The sequence below is a fragment of the Pipistrellus hanaki genome, assembly GCF_964339955.1.
Source record: "Pipistrellus hanaki genome assembly, chromosome: 18".
Lineage (NCBI taxonomy): Eukaryota > Metazoa > Chordata > Mammalia > Chiroptera > Vespertilionidae > Pipistrellus > Pipistrellus hanaki.
Window position 1 is genome coordinate 12243651 of NC_140520.1, and position 24098 is coordinate 12267748.

Below are 24098 nucleotides of genomic sequence, written 5' to 3' on the forward strand. Positions count from 1 at the left end.
TCATTTCTATGAGAAGAGAAGGATTAAGGTTGGGGACAGCCCTATTTGACTGGGGAGTTGGGGGGAGGCTGTCTGATAACATCCCTCTGGTATCAGTGAGAGGTGGCTCTCGCAATACTGAATATGCTGCCATGTGGCATTCAATCATACATAGAAGTGATGTGTGTGTGTGTGTGTGTGTGTGTGTGTGTTTTAAGTATTCTTTTTCCCCCATTCTAATTAGCTCCTAGGGGACCCATGGAATTGCTGACATCTCCATTGCCAAGCCCCATGTTTTAAACCTAGTTCACCTTCAAAGTGTTTGACAACAGTCAAGTGTATGATAGAAACCAATAAAGCAATAGCTGGTTTTTCTTTGGGGAACTGACAGTTTTTCCCCCCTCCTGACTATATGTTTATGCTAAACTTAGCTCTAAACTTATGAGCACAGAATGTTGAGAAAGTCTACTTGAAAATATAACTACAAAGGTATACATAGGCTTAAGAATGAGGTTTGGATGTACATTTCAATTCAAATCAGGAAAATTAAGAAGCGGTAGTACAGAGAGTGACACTATTCTTTGCGGTGCTGATACAGAATAGCTTTTGCCTTCTCAGTGATTAAATTGTGCTTTCTGTATTGATGGTATGCTCTGCAGGCCTCTCATTCTAAGCTACAAACGTTACATGCCTGAATTGTTACTTGAAGGCTTGCTTTCAAGACATTAAGGGTATTAGTTTGCTTTTACAGCCTATTATCTCTGCATCATCTGAATCTTTATACAATATTGTCACCAAAAGACAGTATATCTCATAGGTCCTTGACAAGTTTTCTTGTAGTACCCAAAAACGAAAATCTTAAGAAATGCAAGGTTCAGCAAACCCCGAGGAGTCTTTATATTAAAAACAAAACAGGAAACAATAGTAATTTTACACACTGGTTAGACAAGGATTTTACCACTGCAATAGTAACATACAGAGCAGGACAAAAGTAGGTTTGCAGTTTTAACATCCAAGTTTATTTTTGTATTTTTTATCTCTGGATTGGTTTCTATACGAACTGTAACCCTTTCACACACGCCTTCCCCCATATTTTGATGACTGGATTTAACTTGTGCCACTTTTTCAAGTGAGCACTGTTTAACCAGCCTATGTTCAGGTCCCCAAAGCCACAAGGTTCACTCCCTTTAAGCAAACCGATGACTTAACCTGGGGAACAATCTTTAAGATTGAGAGAGTAGTGCCTCAGGAAGCACCATTCACCTCCATCCCCCTCTGTAGCAAAGGCAGTTGCCTATATTCTGCGGAACAAGTGCCCAGCTCTTCCAAGGACTCTGTGGGTGGCCCTAAAAAGGGCCTTTAGGGTTGGTGCACGTGTAAGAAGCCCGCAGCAGGTCTAACCTCCGAAGCCGTACAGGGTGCGGCCCTGCCGCTTCAGGGCGTACACCACGTCCATGGCCGTCACCGTCTTGCGCTTCGCGTGCTCCGTGTAGGTCACGGCGTCCCGGATCACGTTCTCCAGGAACACCTTCAGCACACCCCGCGTCTCTTCGTAAATGAGACCCGAGATCCGCTTGACGCCCCCGCGCCGAGCGAGACGCCGGATGGCGGGCTTGGTGATGCCCTGGATGTTATCTCTCAGCACCTTGCGGTGCCGCTTGGCGCCACCTTTGCCTAAGCCTTTGCCGCCCTTGCCTCTCCCAGACATGGCTACTGCTCGAACCTGAAGACACAAGCCTCAGTCCCGGTGAGCCCAGCTCGTGCCTTAATATACGAGACCATCGGACCAGATTGAAAACCCCGAGCGAGCGGGCGGGAGGCGGGAGAAAATGGCCCCGCCCCTCCAGCGTCTCCTCCTGTGTGTCCTGCCCCTTCTCCACGCCCCACGCCGCCCTAATGGACACTGTCCGCCGCAGTCCCGGCAGGATTCAGGGTCCAAAGCCAGGCTTCCGATTCCACAGCTGTTTTCGTCCTTTTCTAGCCGAGTGGGCTCCCCCAAGGAGTTAAATTTAGGCGAAGAGGAAAGGTCTTTGGGGGTGGGTGGCAGGGTGTGGGGGGACCAGAAGAGCAAATACGAGTCCAGAGACGGAACGGTAACGAGAGTTCCAGCGCCGAGTCTAGTGTCAACAAGAGGGTCCCAGGCTTCCAATGGTGGTTGCAGAAAAGGGCTACAGGCGGTACAGAACGCTAGACCAGCGGAGGGATCAGGCACCTGAGATATGGGGGAAGGGAGGAGGGCGAAGTCGCCATAATGCCCGCATCTGGTCCCTATTTTGGTGGTGTGGGCCAGATCACCTCTCCCAGGAGAAATGAGAACCTAGGAAACAGCTCTCACCATGTGGGCAAACCTGGAGATTAGAGAATCCAATGCACTGTCATCCAAAACTCTACTTAAAGGAGCAATACACACAGGAAGAGAACGGAAGGGCATTCTGCAACTTAATATTTGCTGAAACTGACACTTGTTTTCAGCCAGGATTCAGTTCCCAAACGGTACCCATTGAGAATCCATCTAGAGCTCCAAAGTTTGCTGAATTGGGTTTTCCAAGTTGATACCTCCATATTGACAGTCTACCAGAAACTGTCTGTGCAATTGATTGGGGTCCTTATTGATACCCCATTAATTTACCAGGGCCTTTTTAGGCCAATTCGTGAGAAGATGCGGTTTCTCCATCAGACTGGTAAGTGTTTTTGAGAAATGTTTATCTTTTAAAAATCTCATGAGCCTTCTATCTCTCCTTTGGCTCTACCCTCTGTAAGTTAATGAATTCCCAATCTGTATCTATCCAGATTCCTAGGCTTCATATATGTAGATCTAGCCTCCTGTTTGTTCTTTAGTCATTTGAAATTCAAAACTCACACTATCCAAAATTCAAAATATTTGAACTGAAAGTCACTAAGGTGGGACTCTCGTGACGTCTGAGACTATTTCTTCCCCCACCTCCGCTTCTATCTGTCCACTGAACGGTGCCATTGCATCGCATGTCTAAAACACATGTAGATGTTGAAGTGCAATAGAATGCGCCACCCCAAAATGTGAATAGTTTAGGACATGCCATACCAAAATCATGTTTTGGTGTGTTATTTTGAACCATATGTACTTGAAAAACGGCAATTTCAGGAACAGCCTTTTTTTATATTTGAAATCTCTCTTGGTAGATTTTCTTTTAATTGCGCCCCATCCCATCCCCAGCAAAGAATGGACAAGCTCTTGGTTATTTTAATGGGGCAAGAGTTGGGGAAGGAGGGGGGATGCTAAGGCATGTTAGATCATACAGGACAGGCTTTCTTTGAATTTCCCTTATCTGCCTATAGACAGGTCCCCCCAAAAAAGAACTCAATTGTCTGGGCTTAAGGATTAAATTGACACAAGGCTGATCACAAGGAATAAAGCATTCGAATTTTAATATGCATATGTGTACACAGTAGCATTCATAAGGAAATGAAAACCTAAGGAGCCCGAAAGTTTCTACATGTCTTTTAAACAACAATAAATTCTGAGCCTTGGGCTGGGGAAAGTAAATTGTGGGACAATGACTAGGAGATATATGGGGGAAAGTCATGGACAATACAGGTATTTTAGTAGGTTGATTTGTGTAGATCCATTTTAATGTCAATCCCCTGTCTCAGGTGTAAAGAATGTTCTTCCTGCTACTGGGAGGATACCTTTCACATGGGAAAATTTATGAGCTATTTTTAGGTAAAAGAGGCAGGTTTGAGAGGCCTTCCTTTGCCTGCTGTTTCTCAAGTGCCTTCAGCTCAAAATCAACATACTACTCAATGGCATGTTTTGAGGTGGCATGTTCTGCACCCCCTCAAAACTCTTAGCTATGATAAGGAAGGCAAAATTGTACTTCTGCTCTCTGGGTTTTAGACTGCGCCTGAGAATTAAATTGGCATGAGACATACTAATGGAAGGAAACATACAAGTTTATTTACTGCAAATTTTACTTGCCATGGATTCCTCAAAAAGGGTTGACTATTTACCGGTTAATAGTGCGGATTAATTGCTAACCAGTTAATAATTCGTATTGATTATTTACTGGTTAATGTGGATTCACCCTTACCGGTTAATAATGCGGATTTTGCAATCAAACACGATAATTTCAAGAGAGACATCAAACTGCTTTGTTCAAAGTAATGTCCATCGCTAGCTACACATTCCCCCCATCTTCCAGGTAATTTGCGGATACCGTCCCAATAGAACTTTTCTTGTTTTGAGGCAGACCATTCCATTCAGAGACCCAATTTTCGACTTTGAACGTTTTGAAGTGCTGCACTGAAAGTGCATGTGTCATCCATCGGAACAAGTGGTCATCTGAAGAAACAAGGTCTGGAGAATACAGCGGGTGGGTTCATACTTCCCAGGCAAGATCTTTTAATGGGTCTTTAACTGGTTTTGACATGTGTGTTGGATGGTGCCAGAATGGGGGCGTGGCTTGAGGTCCCCCATCAAGTCTCGATGGGCAGCGGGGCACGGCCTGAGTTCCCCCGGCTTAGCACCGGGGGTGCACCTTGAGGTCCTCCATCAAGCCCCGTTGGGTGGGGAGCACGGCCCGAGGTCCCCTGTCAAACCCCGCCAGGCAGGGGAGCTCAGCCTCAGGTCCCCAGGCCGGGTGCTGGGGCGGGGAGAGCAGCCTGAGGTCCCCTGGCCCAGCACTAGGACGGGAAGTGCACCTTGAGGCTCCCCGTCAAGCCCCACGGGAAGTGGGAAGGTGGGGGGAGAAGAGTTCAATGTGAGCTGAGGTATTGTTCCAAAAATCAAAATCAAAATAAGAGAAAGTTTAACTTGTCTTCATCTGGCGCTGCACATCTCTTCCATTCATGGCCACAAGGAAAGAGAAGGGCAACAGCAAAACAGATTCCACCCAAACTGGTTACTGTCGCTTGATATAACTTACTGGTTAGGTGAAATAGAGCATTTTTTATTGGTTCACAAGGCTTTTGTTCTTATGATCACTGGGGGAGCGTGAGCAGCGCCTTACTGACACCGGCTCTGCCTCTATGACGCCACTGTTGGAGATTAACCAATGGAAACGCTGTCTGTCCGAGTCTTCATTTGCATATAGGCCCTATAAGTAGCTCACAACCAATTCAGTTGTAGTCGCGGTTGGTTCAACTCGTGAGTGGTTCCTCCTCTCCCAAGATGCCTGATCCAGCGAAGTCCGCTCCTGCGCCCAAGAAGGGCTCCAAGAAGGCTGTGACGAAGGTGCAGAAGAAGGATGGCAAGAAGCGCAAGCGCAGCCGCAAGGAGAGCTACTCCGTGTACGTGTACAAAGTGCTGAAACAAGTCCACCCGGACACCGGCATCTCGTCCAAGGCCATGGGCATCATGAACTCCTTCGTCAACGACATCTTCGAGCGCATCGCCGGCGAGGCGTCGCGCCTGGCGCACTACAACAAGCGCTCCACCATCACGTCCCGGGAGATCCAGACGGCCGTGCGCCTGCTGCTGCCCGGCGAGCTGGCCAAGCACGCCGTGTCCGAGGGCACCAAGGCTGTCACCAAGTACACCAGCTCCAAGTAAGGGCGCCCAGGAAAGGCGATAGAACAACCACTTTACCCCAAAGGCTCTTTTCAGAGCCACTTCAGTTGTTGGAGAAGCAGCTGTAAGCACTTGTGAGGTTGGTAAGCTTCTGTCTACCTAGCGCGGGCCTAGGGCTTGGCCGGGATCTTCGTGGTAACAAGGGTTTTACTTCGTACCCACCTCGTTTCCGTAATTCTCAGTGGGCGCTTAGGTGCACAGGAGTAGAGATTTTCATTTTGGGATGAGCTCGCTAGGTCTTACTCTCGCGTGAGTTGTCTGTTGCAAAGTTCTCTAGCTCAATTTTACGGTATAAAGCCACATGCTTTTGTTTGACCTACGAAGTATGCACCTGGCCGTCTCCCACTTCCCTGTCCAATAACAACCAGCCATTTTGTTCCCCACTCATTGGGACATTGGGTGCAATAGCCAGAGATAGTGCTTGTCAGCACTTGAGAAGAGAGATGTTATCAGTACCTGGTGGGTAGTTATCGGAGTAGTCTCAACTAAGATTCACCTGGTCCAAAACGCCTTTGCTACGTAGTGAGGAGACCAAACAACTTTCAGAGCATTTATTGAATCAATTCCGTCAAACCTTTCCTCAACCCCCGCCCAACCAATATTGCTCTTAGTGAAAGTCAAGCAGTGCAGACTTGGACGCCTCCATAGGAGGATTTTCTCCAGGGTGAGAACCTTGTCTTTGTTCTGCAACAAACTCCTGGTTTATAAGAATTACTTTGGTGAGATCTTTCCAGCTGACTTTCCTAAATTGCCTTATGAGGTGGGACTGGGGTGGTGCTTTTTAGTGCTCCCAGGTGTTTTGTGTATGTGCGCGTGCGCGTTTTACATTTTCATTGATTTCAGAGAGGAAGGGGAGAGAAACATCAATGATGAAAGGACCATTGATTGGCTTCCTCCTGCACAAATCACACAGGCCTGTGCCCTTGACAGGAATCAAACCTGGGACCCTTCAGTCTGCATGCAGGCTGATGCTCCATCCACTGAACCAAACTGGCTAGGATTTATTCTTTTCATAATAGGCTTTGGGAGCATGAATACAGAAATCCACAGCTTTGCCCTATCCGGTTTGGCTCCAACTAAGCCACTCAGGCCGGACTTAAGGGTAGATATTTGCCTAGCTTTTCCGCTTCTCCTATAGCTTTATTTTGCTGGTTCAATTCCTGGTCAGGGCATATACCTGGTTGCAGGCTCGATCCCCAATCGGAGCGCCTTCCAAAGGGCAACCAGTTTCTCACTTTGATGTTTCTCTCAGCATATTCTCAGGTGAAGATTAAATAATACCTTTTTTTTAAGGCACTAGTTTTACCAGACCTTAAGGGGAGAAATATCTATATTCTATAAATTGACCAAGGTAATGATAAAAGATGTTCTAGGTCACAATATACAAACCTGTTGTAAATGCCTATTTCTTCTCTTCAAGGCTTTATTCTGCCCTTCCAGAAGAAGTGGGCCTCAAAAGTCACAGCCAGACTCCAGATTATTGCTGTTTCACTGGGGATCATGTCAGTGCTTCCTCAAAATTAAACTATCAGAGAATACATTTGGGAAGTGTATTTCTCCAAAAGGTGTAAGCCAATTGTTTCTAATGGTTCTTAGAGATTATATACCTCCACTAACTCATGTAACATGTTTGGGGATCTCTTAACATATGCTTCCTCCCCACAATTTATTTTCTATCCTCTCTAAGGGTGAGGAGTAATAGGTGCTTAGTCTAATATGGAGGTGAAAGGGGAAGACATGACGATGAGCTTCTTACCCTTTGGGGGTTTTGACCCCATATTTAGAAACAAAGCAAGGAGTGGTGAATAACGGAAGGGCAGCAAACACTTTATTGGCTCCCATTTTACTGTTAATGTGCATTAGCAAAGTCTGCACCTAAAAGGCACACATTTTCAACTTTGTTTTTTGTTTTTTGTTTGTTGATTTTTGGTTTTTGCAGCTTGCCAAAGCTTAATATACAGTTCTCTTAAGGTTTTCTCTTAGAAATCCCATCTGGAGCGAAGAACCCAATGGGCCTGGACTCTTGCAGAAGCTCCGGTGGTCATACGAGTTTTGTGTCTTTTAAATATATATTTTATTGATTTTACAAAGAGGAATTGAGAGGGATAGAAACGTCGATGAGAGAGAAACATCGATCAGCTGCCTCTTGCACACCCCCCACTGGGGATGTGCCCGTAACCAAGGTATGTGCCCTTGACCGGAATCTAACCCGGGACCTTTCAGTCCGTAGGCCGATGCTCTATCCACTGAGCAAAACCGGTTTCGGCATACAATGAGTTTTAGGGCTCTCCCTAGGAGGCCTGGAACGTGAAGAACAATTTCTCCTCCCTCCCTTGGCCTGCCCTCCACATAACCAGTTGCCTGTTCTCCATTGGGTCTACTCTGGAGTGTGATACTTGGGCCTGGAAGCCCTGAGGAGGTGGACCCACGAGCCTCTCCAATGAAGCCTGGGTAGGGCCAACAGACCCTGGTAAGCCCTGTTAAATCTGACAGCTAAGAAAGAACTCACCTCCTTCCCCCAAACCCACCCATCCATCCTCCTCCCTCTTAGTTGCATCAGTCAGTCCCCTCCGGGGTCTTGTTCTCAGTCCTGGAACCTCTTGTCAAGGGGATAAAATGGGTGTGCCCCTGAGGGTGCAGGCCCGTGGTTCCCCAATGCATTTCGGAGCAGACCTGGCAGAGCCTGGAGGCTCCCTGCACCGGGGCCTGCTGCTTCCGAGTCCTTTCCTGGCTCTGAGGATGGAAGAACAGCAGGAAGGTGGCCTATACTTGACTGCCATCTCGCTCTCCCCCTGCTGCCGCTGCCTCCTCTTCTCGGGTCCCGCACCCCTTCCCTTCCTGCGGTCGCCCAGGCCGGGTTCCCGCGGAGTCCCGGCGGGCGGAGCGCTCAGCCCGCGCGCCCCGTGCCTCCCAGCAGCCCCCGCGCGCGAGGCGGCGGCCGAGGCTGCAATCTCTACAGGCGGCCGCGGGGTGGCGCCGCCGCCGCCGCCGGGTCCGTGAGAAGGCGGATCGGCCCTATCCCCGACCCCGCCCGTCCCACTCCCCCTCCGGCGTAGGCCTAGGTAGGAATGTTTCAACTCCGCGGGCCGGAGGCTGCAGCCGTTGCCTCTGGCTTCCCGCGATGCTTGCTTCCTCCCGCGGCGGCGGGCCGGGCCCACCGGGAGCCAGCGTCTCACACCGGCGCCCCCGGCGAGAGGTGCGGGCCCGCTCACAGTGGAGTGCTCTCCGGTACCGGGCACTCGGACACGCACTGGCCCCCGCTCTCCTCCGCCCGCACTGCGGGTGCCGCCCACGCCCTCCAGAAGCGGCGGCGTCAGCGGTCCCGGAAGCCCTTTTCCCTGGAGTTCTCCGCCCGCCCGGCGAGCGAGCGCGTCCTCTGCGTGACGTCACTTCCGGCTCCGATTCCCAGTTCCCCGCCCTGGTCTTCCCCACGCGGTCCCTACATGGGGCGCGTTCCCTGCTATTCTCATCTGTTTCTCTGGTCCACAAGACAAAACATCCTGTGCAATCAGCGGAACTTCAGCTGTTATATGTGACCCTGTCCTTTTTTTTTTTTTTTCATTACCAAACTTTATTCTTTGATTGTTGTTCTCTTTTGCACACTAGACCCAACCTCAGCCCCCTCCCTGGACCTTCACCACTTTGTGTCCTTGGGCTATGCATATGTGTCATTTGATTAATATCTTCACCTTCTTTTATCCAGTCCCACCCCACCCTCCCCCGCTCCGACAACTCTCAGTCTGTTCCATGTTTCCATGCCTCAGGTTCTGTATCGTTTGTCAGTTTATTTTGTTCCTTAGATTCCATCAGCCTGGACAACTTGTGTAAAAACTCCATTCCATGCTGGGCCTGAAACATCCCAAAGCTCAATTTTGTAATTAAATTGTGACTAAGATTTAGATGTTGCAAAAAGGGTAGTGATCCAAATGTATTCCTCTCAATGAATTCTATTTTATTGCAGGATAAGTCTAAATACTGGAGGGAGTGCAGGCCTTCAAATGAATCCTTATGCAATTCTCTCAAATTATTTCCACTGAGAATTAGTTTCTCAACCAAATGGTATGACTTCCACGTGTCTTTACCAATGTAAGAAATAGAGTTTCCTTGCAAGTTTAAGACAGTAAAAGTACCACTGTAGGTGTGGTGCTCTGGCACGGGCACTCTGTGGAGTCTCTGCTTTGGGCCAAGATCAGTACAGGAAAGTGTTCCATTACTGCAGGTACAGAGCTTACATATGTTCATGGTGGCACTCTGTTCAGTCACTGGAGGAACTGTCTCAGATGACTCTCGTTGCTGAGTTCTGATGACTTCCGGGTCCACAGACTGGACCGTGACTTCGGTCAACAATGGATGCAGAGCCTGAATAGGCTCTGGAAGTGCCACCTCAGAGGGCTTTGGGGGAGCTGTAGTCTGCTGCAGGGCTGCACCATCAGCTTCCAAAGTAGGTTCAGGGGTGATGGTCAGCTCCTGGTCCGGCGGTTGAAATGTGACTTCAGACAATGTTGGCTGCTGAGCCTGAACAGGCTCTGGACGTGGAAGTGCCACCTCAGGGGGCTTTGGAGGAGCTCTAGTCTGCTGTAGGGCTGTGGCTTCAGCCTCCGAAGTAGGCTGAGCTGGGGTCTCCTGCTGGGATGGAGGCTTGAGCTTGTCTGTGAACTTTGGAGGATGAGCTGAGACCTTGTCAGCTGCAGATAGTTCAATATTTGTAGGGGGCTCTGAAGTGATCAAAACCCCCAGATCCACACCTTCAACATTGATAATAGGCAACACTGGATGCTGAGCTTCACCCGAACCAAGATGTGAGACTGTCTCCTCATGATGGACTGAAGGTTGAGCTACGACATCCATAGAGGATTTCCGGGGCTGAGCTCGACCCTTCTGCTGGACTGGAGAAGGCTGTACACCTGCCAGACACACGTGCGTGGGGGATGAGCTCTTCTGCTGGATTGAAGATTGAACACATTCAGGATAGGATGGAACTCCTTGGTGGACTAACAACGCTTTCAATGGCTCAGAGGACACTGGAGACTGAGCTTGAGCTTCATGTTGGGGTGGAAGCTGAGCTGAAGCTTTCTGGGAGTTTGGAGAAGCTTCCCTTGTCTCGGAGGACCCTGGAGGCAGAGCTGAGGCTTCCTGTCTGGATGACGGAAGTTCATCGTCTTCAGAAATACATATAGGGTTTTGCTGATCCCAAGACCTGGGCTCAATGGGCCCAGGGGGAACGGAGGTCAGCAGGACAGGGACCAAGGCCAGAGGATGAGCAGCCTGAACTTGCAGCCACATCAGCTTCCATGTGAACAGGAGCCATGAGGCCCAGAGGTGCAGCCCGGACATGACAGGCACAGGTCCGGGGCACAGCAATCCTTCTAGGCAAATAAGGTGCTGGCACCATGTGCTGAGTATGAGCCCAACAATTGGCAGCCATGTCACAATTGGTAGCTATGCCATGTATGCGCCACTTGGCAACCAAGCACCCCTCCCCCACCTCAGGTTCCAAACTTTATTTAAGTAAGCTTTATTAATCGTAGGCTGACAGTGACTTCAGAAGAGCGAGCCTTCTTAGCAGAATCACCAGGGACCAAGTGGTTCTTTCCACCTGCATAAAACACAACTACCTCTCCCTGGGTCTCTCCTCCCTCCTCACCACTGTGAGGATTTGTGCTTCACACCTGGTGGCCCAGAGTCCAGCAGCCCAGGGATGGAGAGATGGTGGGGTGCCGGAGAGTGCTGTAGTGCTTCCCAGTGACCAGGTCCTTTAATAAAAATGTTGGAGTTGTTGGGCTTCCATTGAGATGATGATAATTGTACTTTTTTTTTTTTTTTTCTGAAAGTGAAGGGGAGAGGACATTCTCCTTGTCCACAGGCTAGGGAAGCAGGGGACTAAGCTGCTCTTCCATCTACTTCCCGTCCCAAGTTGCTCGAGGGTGCTTCCAGGTGGTGGGTGTTGCAGGTGAGCCTCGTCCTGTGGAGCCAGACCAGAGGCTAGGCAGGAATGTGCCCTTGTTTGGCAGACGGGCTACATTTTTTAAAACTAAATAATTTGTTTATACCCTTTTGTGTGTCTTTTTCTGAGCTAAATTTTTTTATTTCAACTTTATCTCAGCTGTGTTGTGTGGAGTAGCAGGGAAACATTTTGTATCCAAAAACACAGCCCAAATGAGAGACCAGCATATAATATAAATAATATAAATATAAATATAAATATAAATATAAATATAAATATAAATATAAATATAAATATAAATATAAATATAAATATAAATATAAATATAAATATAAATAATATAAATATAAATATAAATATAAATATATATGCTTGAGAGAAACATCAATGTGAGGTTGAACTGGCAAGCTAGGTGTGGGCTCTGATAGACAATCAAACTAGCAACCCTCCCATGCCCAGATGACAACTGAGCCGCACTGTCCATGGTCAGAGCAGTGTATCTTGAAGCTAGTTCGTACTCACTCAGAAAATCAGAAAGATAAAGTAAATCCAGGAGGTAGGAATTGAGACTTTAGGATGTCACTGCTCCGTCCTATTTGAAGCTTCTCCTTGCAAGTGCCAAGTTTGGAGCTCTGCGTTTAATTTATTAGGAAAAGCAGCCGTTACATTCTGCTTTTCCAAAGCGCAGGGATTGAGGACAGACAGCAAGAACCCCGGTTATCTCTGGACACAGGGAGGCTATGAGGAAGCCTCAAATGAAAAGGCAAAAATAATGCACCCATTTCTCATCCTGAGTTATTCCCTCACTTCCCTTTAACCTTCCCTGCTGGTGCGCTAAAGAAAAGGTTATCAAGTAACCATCCTGAGCCCCACAGAGATGTGAGCTCTCATTTCCACAGTCTCACAGAAGTCATTTGCAAGTTATGTTTCCTTCCTTTTGGTCTATACTATTCCTACTTGTATCCCTTCTCTCTCTCTCTCTCTCTCTCTCTCTCTCTCTCTCTCTCTCTCTCTCTCTCTCTCTCTGTCTCTTTTTGGCTTAATCTCTTATACATATGCAAAAGACTTACCTTTTCACCCTGTCCCCAGAAATATTGCTCAAAATATTTAATAGGATAATCAGGTTAGACTTGACTTCCAGTTTTTAAATATTCCTTTAGAGGAGGTCTAACATCAAATCATTCCTGATTATAAGATTTCCAAGTTTACCTTCATTGAAGTCAGCTCATTTATTTGCTTTTTATTATTATTTTAAAATATATTTTATTGATTTTTTTTACAGAAGAAGGGAGAGGGATAGGAAGCTAGAAACATCGATGAGAGAGAAACATCGACCAGCTGCCTCCTGCACACCCATCACTGGGGATGTGCCCGCAACCAATGTTCATGCCCATGATCGGAATCAAATCCGGGACCCCTCAGTCCGCAGGCCAACGCCCTATCTACTGAGCCAAACCAGTTTCGGCTATTTGCTTTATTTAAGAGTTAGTTAGGTGCTATGGGACTCACAGTTCTAGTGTCTTCATTTTGGAGCTTGTGCCCCAGTGGTCACACAAAGAGGAAGAGGTAGGGACTGCCGTGATTTGTGGGCACCCACTGAGCTGCTGCTGCTGCTCCTAGAGCTTCTGGAATGCCTTTCTTGCAGCTGCTCTGGTTCCTGCTATTTCGGCTCTTCTTCTAAATGTCTGTCTTCTCAAAAATAAAAAGTTACCTCCTTCCCCTGGTCGGCGGAGTCCAAAGGAATGTCTAAAATCCATGTATTTTCTCTTTGCAGTTTCTTACGTATTATCACACACAAAACAGTGTTCACCAAAAATATTATTGCCATTACCAGATAGAACAGACCATGAAACCAGACAAGAGTTGGTGACTCCTGAAGGCCTGTAAAAGAAAACGACAAAGAAATGCCATTCAGAAACCAGAGGAATCTGACTGAGTTATGTGGAAGGGAAGGTTGGCTGAGACCTGCTATGCCTCTCCCCAGGTGGCTCCAGCTGAGCCACATGGGGCAGGCTCCTTAGAAGACCGGAACTGCCAGGGCTGTCAGTGGACAGAGACAGCTGCTGTTTCTATGTAATGCTTGAAATGAATTTGGGTTGAAGATAAATATTTCCCCCCCACCCAACGAGTTTTTCTTCTGGAGCTCACAATCCCTTCATCTCAGCCAGATACAGACATTTGGGGATTTATGTGCAATCCACAAAATCCCCAGCCGCCAACCTACCATGTGAGCTCCTTTAAGTAAGAATTGCTTCCCAATACCTGTGACAATAGATAGGATGAACTTTATATATAGCTGATTAGATTGTCAGGGAAAGAGAGGGAGAGAAAAGGGAGGCAGAGAGAGAAAAAGAAAATAAAGGAGAGAAAAGAAAGAAGGAAATAAACAGAGGAAGGAAGGGAGAGGGAATGCAGTGATGTTTATAAGGAGAAGAGTGACGTTTGGAATCAAGGTTGGAAAGGCCTGTTCATAGGTTTTTCCTGTCCGAGCCATGAATCCCCTGAAACAGACCTCAGTCCCATAAGAGAAAAGGGAGCATCATCTTTTGTGCCCGTCAGTTCCCATCCTTCTCACTCACCAAGCTCTTGAAGCACCAACTCAGGGCTGCGCTTGATGACACTTCCGTCTTCTGTGGCAGCCTCACACCAGTAGAATCTGGAATCTTCTCTGTTAGCGTTTTCTAGCTGGTAGTCAGAAGACGTGGTCCTGTTCACCAGGGTCTTGTTTGCCACATAGAAGGAGAAGTAGAGCCGCACGGGAGGGCTGTGTGGGGGCACCCTTGTTTCACAGCTCAGATTGACTGGATTCCCCTCTAGGAAGGGGGACGAAGAGGATGCTCTCAGCACTGGGGCTGGAAACAGCTCTAGGGAAAAAGTTGACAATTACTTGACTCAGAGTCGAGGTTCTTTTTGCAGAAGATATACTCCCTCCTCTTTTGGGAACCTGTCGCTGGAGAGTGCACCCAGAAAACATAACTTTTCCCACTTCCAGCAGAGAAGCATTCTTGGGGGTTCCTCATAGATACAGTTACCAGCTTGCTCATATCCTACTGGGGAAAATCCTCTACATGACTCATGCTTCCCTCACTACTACTTATTGTATGACCATGCCCTAGCAAGTTCAGTGTCTCACATGATAATCTAGGCCAGAGGTCAGCAAACTCATCAGTCAACAGAACCAAATATCAACAGTACAATGATTGAAATTTCTTTTGAGAGCCATTTTTTTTTTTTAAACTTCTTCTAACGCCACTTCTTTAAAATAGACTCGCCCAGGGGGAGAGCTACACTCAAGGGGCCAAAGAGCCTCATGTAGCTCGCAAGCCTCAGTTTGCCAATCATGGATCTAGGACAATAATTTCTTGCCCTTTTTACAAAAAAAAAAAAAAAAAAAAAGGTGCTACTGGTTATGAGTATTGAGATGAAAGGCCATTAAAGAGTCACAACAAAGGCCACGGGCAACTAGAGCAGAGGTTAGCAGAGGTTCAGAAAGAGGTGGAACCAGAGAGGCCACGTTTCCCCTGAGAGATAGATGGAAAGTATAACTAAGTCCCAATGTCTTCCTGGCCTCTGTTTCTTATGGAGCTTTTATGAGAGCCCATGGGTTATGGTCTAGTAACTCCCTACCTACCTTGAGTGAGTCTCTATTCCTTGCAACTAAAATAAAATTGATGAAATGGATCCTCACTATGCCCTGGCCTTGACATTCACTCCTGGGATTATTAAAGCGACATGATAGTATGCTGGAAAGAGCAATACCTGGGACCCGGGAAACCTCAGTTCTGGTCCCCAACCAACTGCTGGTCACCTTGCGGCCTCTAGTGAGGCAGTTCACCTCCCCGGAGCTCAGTTTCTTCACTTGCACATTAAAGTGATGGTTGAGGATGGTTTCCCTGGTCCTTAAAACAACATACAGGTCTGTGATCATTCAGATACGATACCTTTCACCGTGATAGATACTCCTGCGGATTTGAAGTGCTTGTTTCCCTCGCAGTGATAGATGCCGCTGTGACTCAGGTTGGTTTTCGGAATGGTGAATTCAGAATTCCAAGAAGAAAACCAGAAGGTCTTGTTATTGTGGTAGAAAAGTATATTGGACACCTTCTTATTCTTCCATCCATGACACCTCAAGGCCAGAGGTTTTCCTTCAATGACGACTCTGCTAGAGACTTGAAGTAGTAGCCAATCTGGAAAATGTGGACCCAACATATACGTATACAGTGGCAGAGGTACAAGGAAGCCAGCGCTTTCTTTTTCTCCTTGAACATTCCAACCTACAGCCCTGCAGATTCTGAAGCCCACCTCCCTCCCATTCATCGAAAGAAAAGTCATCTTTATCTGCATCCCTGTACACAGCCCCTGTTATCTTCCCTTTGCAGATCTTAGAAGTTGGTTGGGACAGAAACAGTTTATCCTACTTGGTAGGCAGTATTCTAAGATGACCCTAAGAAGTCACACCCTTAGGTAATCCCCTTGAGAGTGGGTGGAACCTATAACTTGTTTCTAGAACCAGAATAAGACAAAGGTTATGGGATGGCACTCCCATGATGATGTTGCATTATCTCAGACTCCATCTCAGCTGTCTGGACTAAGAGACTCTCCTGCTGGCCTTGAAGAAGTAAGCTGTTGTGAGAAAGCCTATGAGAGGCATAATGCAGGGAGGCTCCAGCTGACAGCCAGCAAAAAGGTGGGGACTTCAGATATCACTCTATCTATCTATCTATCTATCTATCTATCTATCTCCCTCCCTAAAAAAAAAAAAAAAAAAAAAAAAAAAAGTGGAGGAGGCCAGGGACTTCAGTCTTAAAACCACAAGGAACTGCATTCTGCCAAGGACCACGTGAGTTTGGGAGAACTGCTGGAAGGACCACAGCTCAGTCAACACCCAATGGTAGCGTCAGGAGAACAGAGACTCCTCTCCAATGGAAAGATCCTTAATGTATGTTGTTTTAAGCTAAGGTTTTTGTTCCATAGCAACAGAAAACTGATACACTCTAATTCCTGACTGATTTGTTAGTGGGATCATACATACTAAGACCAAACTCACAAAATGGCAAACACATCCAGATGTATTTATGCTTCTAAATTGATAGAAATACTCACATATGTACAGATCAGTGATATAGCTGATAAAAACAAGCTCCAAGTTAAATGGCCCTCACTTTTTTTTTTAATTTTTTTTTTTGGGGGGGGGAGGCCTCACTTTTGATGGCTACCTCTACACATAACCAAAATTGCCTCCTTTTCTTTTTCCTTCCCTGGGCAGTTGGCTTGGCTGAGATTGAGGTTCTTAAAGGACAAAAGTGGAGAAGAGACAATAGTGCTTGTCCCTCCTCTAGAACTTATCCAAGAATGGAAGGCAGGCATTCAGTGCTACATGTAGCATGATTTTTAGTCTTGGATGCCGCCATAAGTTGCTTCCAAATGTTATTAATACTCTTTCCTCCCTTTTCCTGTTCTTAACCAAGAGGTACTCTAAGACTGCATTACCCAAACACAGGCATCTTTGCTTTATACATCCACAGAGTGGGAAATTTTAACCTCCATCAGGAACTGTCCAAAATACAAAATACTAGCGAGGATATAAAAGATTTGAATGAAATCAGTAGACTTAATTTCATGGATTTACAGAGAATGCTGTACCTCAGAGAAAATTCATATACTTCCCAAATACACATGCAAGAGTTATACAAAGTGAACACGTACCAGGCTACAAAGCAATTTTCAACAAATACCAGGGAACTGATATATTGAGCACAAATTCTGACCAAAATACCATAAAAGAAGAAATCAATAACAAAAACACCCTCCATACACACTTCTAAATAAATCATGAGTCGAAGAAAGAAAGTTATAAGTGAAATTTAAAATATTTAGCCTTAAAAGATAACAAGAATATTACATATCAAAAATTTAGCAGACATTTATTTTCTATTCAAAAACCATCTCTCACCTGACCAGCATGGCTCAGTAGTTGAGGTCGACCTGTGAACCAGTAGGTCACAATTAAATTTCTAGTCATGGCACAAGCCCTGGTTGCAGGTTTGACCCCAGATGTGGAACATGCAGGAGGCAGCCCATCAATGATTCTGATCATTGATGTTTCTCTCTCTCTCTCTCTCTGAACACAATAAGAAAAAAAGAAAAAAAGAAAAAAACTTTAGAAAAACACATCTCCCTATTTTTATCACTTTGCAGTAGAATGAGAATGCTCATTTTAAACCACAGGATTAGGACATGGGTCCACGAACCAGCTGTATTCTCTTGGTCTCAGCACACACAGACTTAATTGAAGTGGCTGAGAGCTAATATGACTGCAATTAAGTCTTCCATTGCTGACTAATTGGGGCAACCATTTTTAAAAAAGGCATAGAGAACATCAACCAAAAAACTTGATGCATCGTACTGTAGTAAAATTCAAAACCTTTGCTCATTGAATAAGGAAACAACATAATGACACAGCAAAAAGGCAGGCCACAGCGTGGAAGTTATTTGCTATACTTGAAAAAGGGTTCATAGACAGAATATATAAAGAGGTCCCACAAATCAAGAAGGAAAAGGCAGGCAATGAATTTTTTTTTAATTGGCAAGAAAACCTAGACAAATACTTTACAAAAGAAGGTGTTCAAATAAATAATAAACACGTGAGAAATGCTCGATATCATTAATCATCAGGGAAATACACATTAAAATCAGAGTGTGACACCACTGCACATGTACCAGAAAGGCTTACAGGGAAAAACACAGAAAACACCTACTCTTGAGGAACAACCGCAGCTCTCACCCTGGGAGTGTGATGTGGCCTAGCTACTTCGGTAAAGTAAGGCTGCATATTTTGTGACCCAGCAATTCCCCTCCTAGGCGTATTCCAACAAATATGTGTATATGTGTGCACCAGAAGAAATGTACCAAAAATGTCCACATTCATAGCATTTGTAAGAGGTCCAAACTAGAAACAACCCAAGTTCATGAATAAAATGGGTAAAGATGGAATAGTATACAATAATGAGAACAAACTGCAACTTTACAACAGTTATGAATCTTACAATCCACCTGAGTGAAAGAAGCCAGACACATCACTTCTGGGCCTTTTGGCTGAGATCAAGTGTAGTATCTGTTCTATCAGTTTAATGCCTGATACATCCTCTCTCTGAGGACCTTATAGTAAAAGTATTTTGGAATAGGGAGATGGTATAGAAGCTTGCTCCATCCCCTCCAAGCATTGTCCTGGTATTGTAATACCTCCAGAATAGTGCACGCACAAAATGAGGAGGAGGAGCCAGACACAAAGAATACATACTATACCCATTTATATGAAGTAAAAAAAAAAAAAAAATCAGGTGAAAACTCTATGGAAGTCAACTTGGGAGTAGTGACTAGAAATGAACTAGAGGGAGTTTCTGTGATTCTGGAAACATTTATCTGGGTGCAGTTTACTTGTGAAAAAATCACTAAGGTATACACTGAAGGTTTATTGTATATTAAAATTCATGCTAAAATATCATATAAAAATATAAAATGCCTGCCATGAAAAACTCTTTGGGGTTCATTGGACTCAAATGCACAATCATGTTCTAATAGCCATTGCTGACGGGGGCCTCTCGTGCCCTTTGCATTTATGGGAAAGCCACAGACGGAGCTGCCAGCTTCCTGCTCTATGTTCCTGCTGGCTAAGCAGGACCCATCTAAAGCAGTTCCCGGAATCCATTCTCAATAAGTCGCCAACGCTGGGGATTCTAGAGGCAAAGAAAATGACCTACCCCAGCCCTGGTTCGGTTTTTTTTTTCTTTCCCCTTGAACTATGAAGCACTTCTGCTTCTGCTGGAACTACACGGAGTCTCTTGTTTAAGCAGTTGTCAGCTCCCCTCGCCTCTCGAGTATCGGAGCTGATTCTTAGAGTCCTAAAAGACTTGAGAAACTGAGCTTTTCCTCTGACATTCTCGACATTTCCTTAGCTAAACCACATTTCCTCCAAAAGCAGTCCAGTCCACAGAAATCTAATCCTGCCACCAGTCTGGGTTCAACAGTTGCATTATCAGTCACACAGAAGTTTTAGCTTAATGCTTTTGAATAATTAGATAATCCATTTGAGTAGTTTACCCTGAATAATGAAACATTTTGCTCTAGAGAGTATTGCAGTCTCCATCTCTTGACAAGCAGAAACTTCTTACAGATTTAAAGCAGAAGGTGGGGTTTTATCTGCTTCTATTCATCAAGCAGTAAAAAATAAATTTAAAAAATAAAAGTAAGGATTAAAGTCTCTCAGTAATTTCATACCCAAGATATTATCTTATTATGCCCCCAGAGGATCTGTATAAAGATATTTACTGCAGCATTGCTTGTAAAAGCAAAGAATGGAAACGCACTAGAAGTTTAGGGAAAATGGTTCAATTAATTACAGCACAGCCTTGTGGCAGACATTTAAAAGTACGAGATAGATCTCTTAATAAAAACAGAACTTCGTAGTATTTTAAGTAATAAAAGTAAGGTGCAGAACAGTATATAGAGTATTCTACCAACCAATTTCTTTTAATTTTATATTATTAACAATTTTGTTTCCGTGGAAGTTGACTGCTGGACTAGGAGTTTGGGGTGACAGGGAGACTTTATTAGTCATCTCTGTACATTTCCCCAAATCACTACTGTTGACTCTGGGCAGGTATAACTTTTTTTTTCTTTTTTCTTTTTTCAAGAAAACTAGATAATTTTGAATAATGATAAAATCGTAGGGTGAGTTTTACTAGAGATACCCTACTCACACCTGTCCCGGTTGGGGTGCTCTGAGGACATAGTTTAAGAACTCTAATGTGATCTTTTCATTATCTTGACTTTATTACACCTGGTAGGTACATAGAGCTGAGACTCATATTCAGATAAATCAACAGACACACACACACACACACACACACACACACACACACACACACACACACACCTGACATCCAAAGAGGAGAAAACACAAAGAAAGACTGTTTTTCCAGCGCTCCTGCTCCATGCCATGCTTACCACTGTGGACTTCCAGGTACACCGGGTCACTTGGCATGGAGGCACCTCTCTGGCACCGGTATTCACCAATATCATTGGCACTGGCGGCAGGGATGCTGTAGCTGGCAGCCCGGGTCTCAATGGCCGTGCCATTGAGAAACCACTGTGTAGAGTTGTCCCCAGGCAGGTGGGGTCCCTCACACCGAAAGATTACATTTTCCTCCAAGAACACACTGACCCATGGGGGCTCCAAAGTGATCACGGACTTGGCAGTGTCTGCTTGTAGGGAGGAGGGGTGAGGAGAGTAAAAAAAAAAAAAAAAAAAAAAAAGCAAACAAGTGGAGTGAAAGGAGAGGCTCTGAATCCCTGGTGAGGTTTTCTGGAGAGCACAGGAAAACTATGTATATTCAGATTACATTGTAAAATAGGCGAAACCCGACAAAAGCTAGCTTTTAGGAATGTCCAAGCCTCGCTGCAGAGGGATCTGTTCATGCTATGAAATCTGGGTGTTGCTGATTTGGGGTTCCTGAGGATTAAGTGACCAATTTAGGTGTCACTGTTGGTAAACAATAAAACAGGGTTTTCAGCTGGTGCAACTAGATTGGAGCCGGTTTGCTCTATTGTCTCGGAGGGCTCATTTCAAGCCTTAAATCAGCATCTGTATTGGAAATCCAGGTTCGCACCCCCCACTTCGAAGCCTCTAGGGCAGCGCTTCTCAACCTGTGGGTCGCGACCCCTTTGGGGGTCGAACGACCCTTTCACAAGGGTCGCCTAAGACATCCTGCGTATCAGATATTTACATGATGATTCATAACAGCAGCAAAATGACAGTTATGAAGTAGCAACGAAAATAATTTTATGGTTGGGGGTCACCACAACATGAGGAACTGTCTTAAAGGGCCGAGGCATTAGAAAGGTTAAGAACCACTGCCTAGTGCCTGCTTGATTCTCTCTGAGAAGAAGAAAAAAAAAAAAAAAAAAACCTCTGCTTTCTCGTAAAAGGGACCAGTTTGGAGAACATTTATGTTTGCAATTTTGGCCCTTTCCTGCTCTTTAGGCATTTAGTCCAGAGGTCAGAGCTCATTTAGAAAATCTTAGAGAGAAACCTTACGAACCTGGATTTTATCAAAATCATACTCTGAATAGTGGGGACTTCATATAACCTATAAGGCTCCTGTCTATCCTCTCTCCATTCTCTCTTCTTTAGGATGATGGAACCTATCTTTTGGAAGCAGAAATGTGCCCGAGGAAGAGAAGTTGAGTTAGACATTACTCACATGTTTGCCCACAAGCAGCTGGAACTGTAAGAGACCAAAACAATGGAGATATCATCAGTTCATCAGCGGGTGACGGCAACGAAGGGAGATTGAGACAGACAGATTTAGCATAGACTCCAAGGGGTCAGCTTAGGTTTCTTTTGTTTCTCTCCACTTCCTTTCCCCAAATCAGGTACCGGATGGTCCTGAACAGTCAACAGGTGGTTATTGATGGGGCTTTATTCTAAAATGATGCCTCCTGGCTTAATGTTACCTCAGAGTCTCTCTTCCCATCCTTTGGATAGAATAAACACCAGGGAACTGTGGAAGCACAGACATAGCCATCTCCATATTCATGAGTTCTAGCTAGGATACTAAAGAAAGTAAGCAAAATCCTGAGCCCCGCCCTAGTCGGTTTTGGTCAGTGGATAGAATGTCAGCCGGCAGACTGATGAGTCTTAAATTCAATTCTGATCAAGGGCACATTCCTGGTGTACGGACTCAATCCCCTGTGTGGGCATGCAGGAGGTAGCCAATCAATGATTCTCTCTCATCATTGATGTTTCTCTCTCTCTCCCTCTTCCTTCCTCTCTGAAATCAACAAAAGTATATATATATTTTTTTCAAATCCCAAGTTCCCTTAGCCAGTGCCTGTACCCTTCTAGTTACCCTTTCTAAGCCCAACTTACCCAAAAGGAGCAGAGCTGTTAGGAGCCACATGTTATCCCCAAGGTGGTGGGAGCAGTGGGGAACTGTAACATGTGAGACTCCGGAGAGACTCTACTGAGAGATCTGGAGCCCCGATTAGAAAAGAGGAAGGAAATTACTTCTTCTGACCATTTTCATCATGTTCCTTTTCTGGGAAATACATCCAGAATTCTTGACGCACGCTCTCCCCTTGCTCGCACTTCTTAGCCTATCTTCCCAAGTTAGAAAGTCTGGGTTTGGGGCTCATGAAGCTCTAAGAATCTGAGGGGAGGTCTAATGTTTTATTGACATTCTATTCTGATTACATTCTCCTTCTACTAATTATGTTACTTGGAGGCTAGGATATGCAAACCCCCTTTTTAGAATTGGTTCAAAGCCTGGCTACTCCCTCCAAACATTGACCAGGGCGGGCACTTTCTCTAAGTGGGCCTCCTTGTTGTCTAAGGGGAGGTACTTCAAGCACCTTCAGAGGCTGCTGCCTCCCGGATTTGCAAACTGTTTACCTGCCTGCATGAAGTCTCTCCTTTTGCTGCGCCCTAAGCTGGGGACTCCTGTTGGCATTGGGCTGGTGGCAGTGACCTTTGGTTGACAGGCTTTCTAGGACATCTTAATCTGTGGTTGGTAGTTCATGTCTCCCTAACTTACCCATCTTCAGGAGTATCATAGTCATTCTTGTGTTTCTGCTCATTTTAAAATATTTGTTGGGCCCTAACTAGTTAGGTTCAGTGGATAGAGCTGTCGGCCTGCGAACTGAGGGGTCCCAGGTTCAATTCTGGTTGCAGGCACATCTCCAGTAAGGGGTGTGCAGGAGGCAGCTGATCGGTGTTTATTTCTCATTGATGTTTCTAACTCTCTTTCCCTCTCCCTTCCTCTCCATAAAAAATCAATAAAATATATTTAAATATATATATATATTTGTTGGGCTTTGAATTAGAATAACATTAAATATGTAAATTAACTTGGGGAAGGTTTGTATCTTTATGTCATTGAGTTTTTTAAACCATAAATTTGGTATATCTAATCAATTTTTTGGTGTTCCTTTCATAGCATTCATAAGTTGCATAGTCTTCTCCATATATGTTTTGGACAGATCTTATGGGATTTCTTCTTAGAGGGGTATGTGTGTGTGTGTGTGTGTGTGTGTGTGCATCTTTGCTAATTCAAATGGTAATTTAAAATTTATAATTTCTAAATGTCTGCTTATGGTGTAATGGAAATGCAGTTGATTTAGGGAGCAATGATTTTATATCCAGATTAGAGGCCCCATGAATGAAATTTGTGCCGGAAGTGGGGAGGGGGGGACCTTAGCCCAGCCTGCACCCTGGTGATCAGTGCACATCATAGCGACCAGTAGTTCCACTGTTAGGTCGATTTGCATATTAGCCTTTTATTATATAGGATACTTAAACTGTTTTTCAGATTATTTGTAGATTCTTAGGTCTTTTTTGTAGACATTCATATTATCTTTAATTATTATAGAGCTTTATTTCTTCCTTTCCAATACATATATGACTATTTCTGTAGGATTTTGGAAGATACATTTTTTTTAGGAAATGATGCTTTCTAAGTTTGCTTAATCATTTCACTGAATGCTTTTTCTCTAAAAATTGAGAAGATACTTTTTCTCCTTAAATCTGTTGTGGCTAATTATATGTATGGATTTTCTGCTGTTTGTTAAAAA

At 45.1% G+C, this 24098-nt stretch overlaps 3 protein-coding genes across 6 annotated transcripts; 1 reads left to right on the plus strand and 2 right to left on the minus strand.

Moving 5' to 3' along the window:
- Positions 1-984: 984 nt before the first annotated feature.
- LOC311612318 (histone H4) lies at positions 985-1717 on the minus strand. The gene has a single exon (XM_084865174.1). The coding sequence runs from the start codon at positions 1685-1687 to the stop codon at positions 1376-1378; it is 312 nt and encodes a 103-aa protein (XP_084721300.1). The 5' UTR covers positions 1688-1717; the 3' UTR covers positions 985-1375.
- A 3349-nt stretch (positions 1718-5066) lies between these two features.
- Positions 5067-12037, plus strand: LOC311612752 (histone H2B type 2-F-like). 3 transcript variants are annotated; one of them, XM_084865953.1, is made up of 3 exons: positions 5067-5502; positions 6945-7091; positions 12025-12037. In XM_084865953.1, exons 1-3 carry the CDS (start codon positions 5126-5128, stop codon positions 12026-12028), a joined length of 528 nt encoding a protein of 175 aa, XP_084722079.1. In that variant the 5' UTR covers positions 5067-5125; the 3' UTR covers positions 12029-12037. The 3 variants fall into 3 exon arrangements, 2 of the variants coding, with proteins under 2 accessions (XP_084722079.1, XP_084722078.1); XM_084865952.1 differs by lacking the exon at positions 12025-12037 and having other exon boundaries at positions 6945-9256; XR_014793346.1 differs by lacking the exon at positions 12025-12037 and having other exon boundaries at positions 5068-5603; positions 6945-7031.
- FCGR1A (Fc gamma receptor Ia) lies at positions 12030-22503 on the minus strand. Of its 2 annotated transcripts, none has more exons than XM_084865951.1 (6): positions 22399-22503; positions 21731-21754; positions 20475-20729; positions 15410-15655; positions 14048-14281; positions 12030-13349 (listed from the first exon to the last, which is right to left on the minus strand). In XM_084865951.1, the coding sequence occupies exons 1-6, from the start codon at positions 22427-22429 to the stop codon at positions 13162-13164; spliced, it is 978 nt and encodes a 325-aa protein (XP_084722077.1). In that variant the 5' UTR covers positions 22430-22503; the 3' UTR covers positions 12030-13161. The 2 variants fall into 2 exon arrangements, with proteins under 2 accessions (XP_084722077.1, XP_084722076.1); XM_084865950.1 differs by having other exon boundaries at positions 12035-13349; positions 14048-14332.
- Between the last annotated feature and the right edge of the window lie 1595 nt (positions 22504-24098).

Coding starts and splice junctions, on each gene's coding strand:
- FCGR1A (XM_084865950.1), bottom strand. CDS start 22,429: ATGTGGCTCCTAACAGCTCTGCTCCTTTTGG. Junction 15,656..20,474: donor GTACCTGGAAGTCCACAGTG/GTAAGCATGGCA, acceptor CACATTTTCCAG/ATTGGCTACTACTTCAAGTC. Junction 14,333..15,409: donor AGTATCTATCACGGTGAAAG/GTATCGTATCTG, acceptor CTTTTTCCCTAG/AGCTGTTTCCAGCCCCAGTG.
- LOC311612752 (XM_084865953.1), top strand. CDS start 5,126: ATGCCTGATCCAGCGAAGTCCGCTCCTGCGCCCAAGAAGGGCTCCAAG. Junction 5,503..6,944: donor ACCAAGTACACCAGCTCCAA/GTAAGGGCGCCC, acceptor CTTCTCTTCAAG/GCTTTATTCTGCCCTTCCAG.
- LOC311612318 (XM_084865174.1), bottom strand. CDS start 1,687: ATGTCTGGGAGAGGCAAGGGCGGCAAAGGCTTAGGCAAAGGTGGCGCC.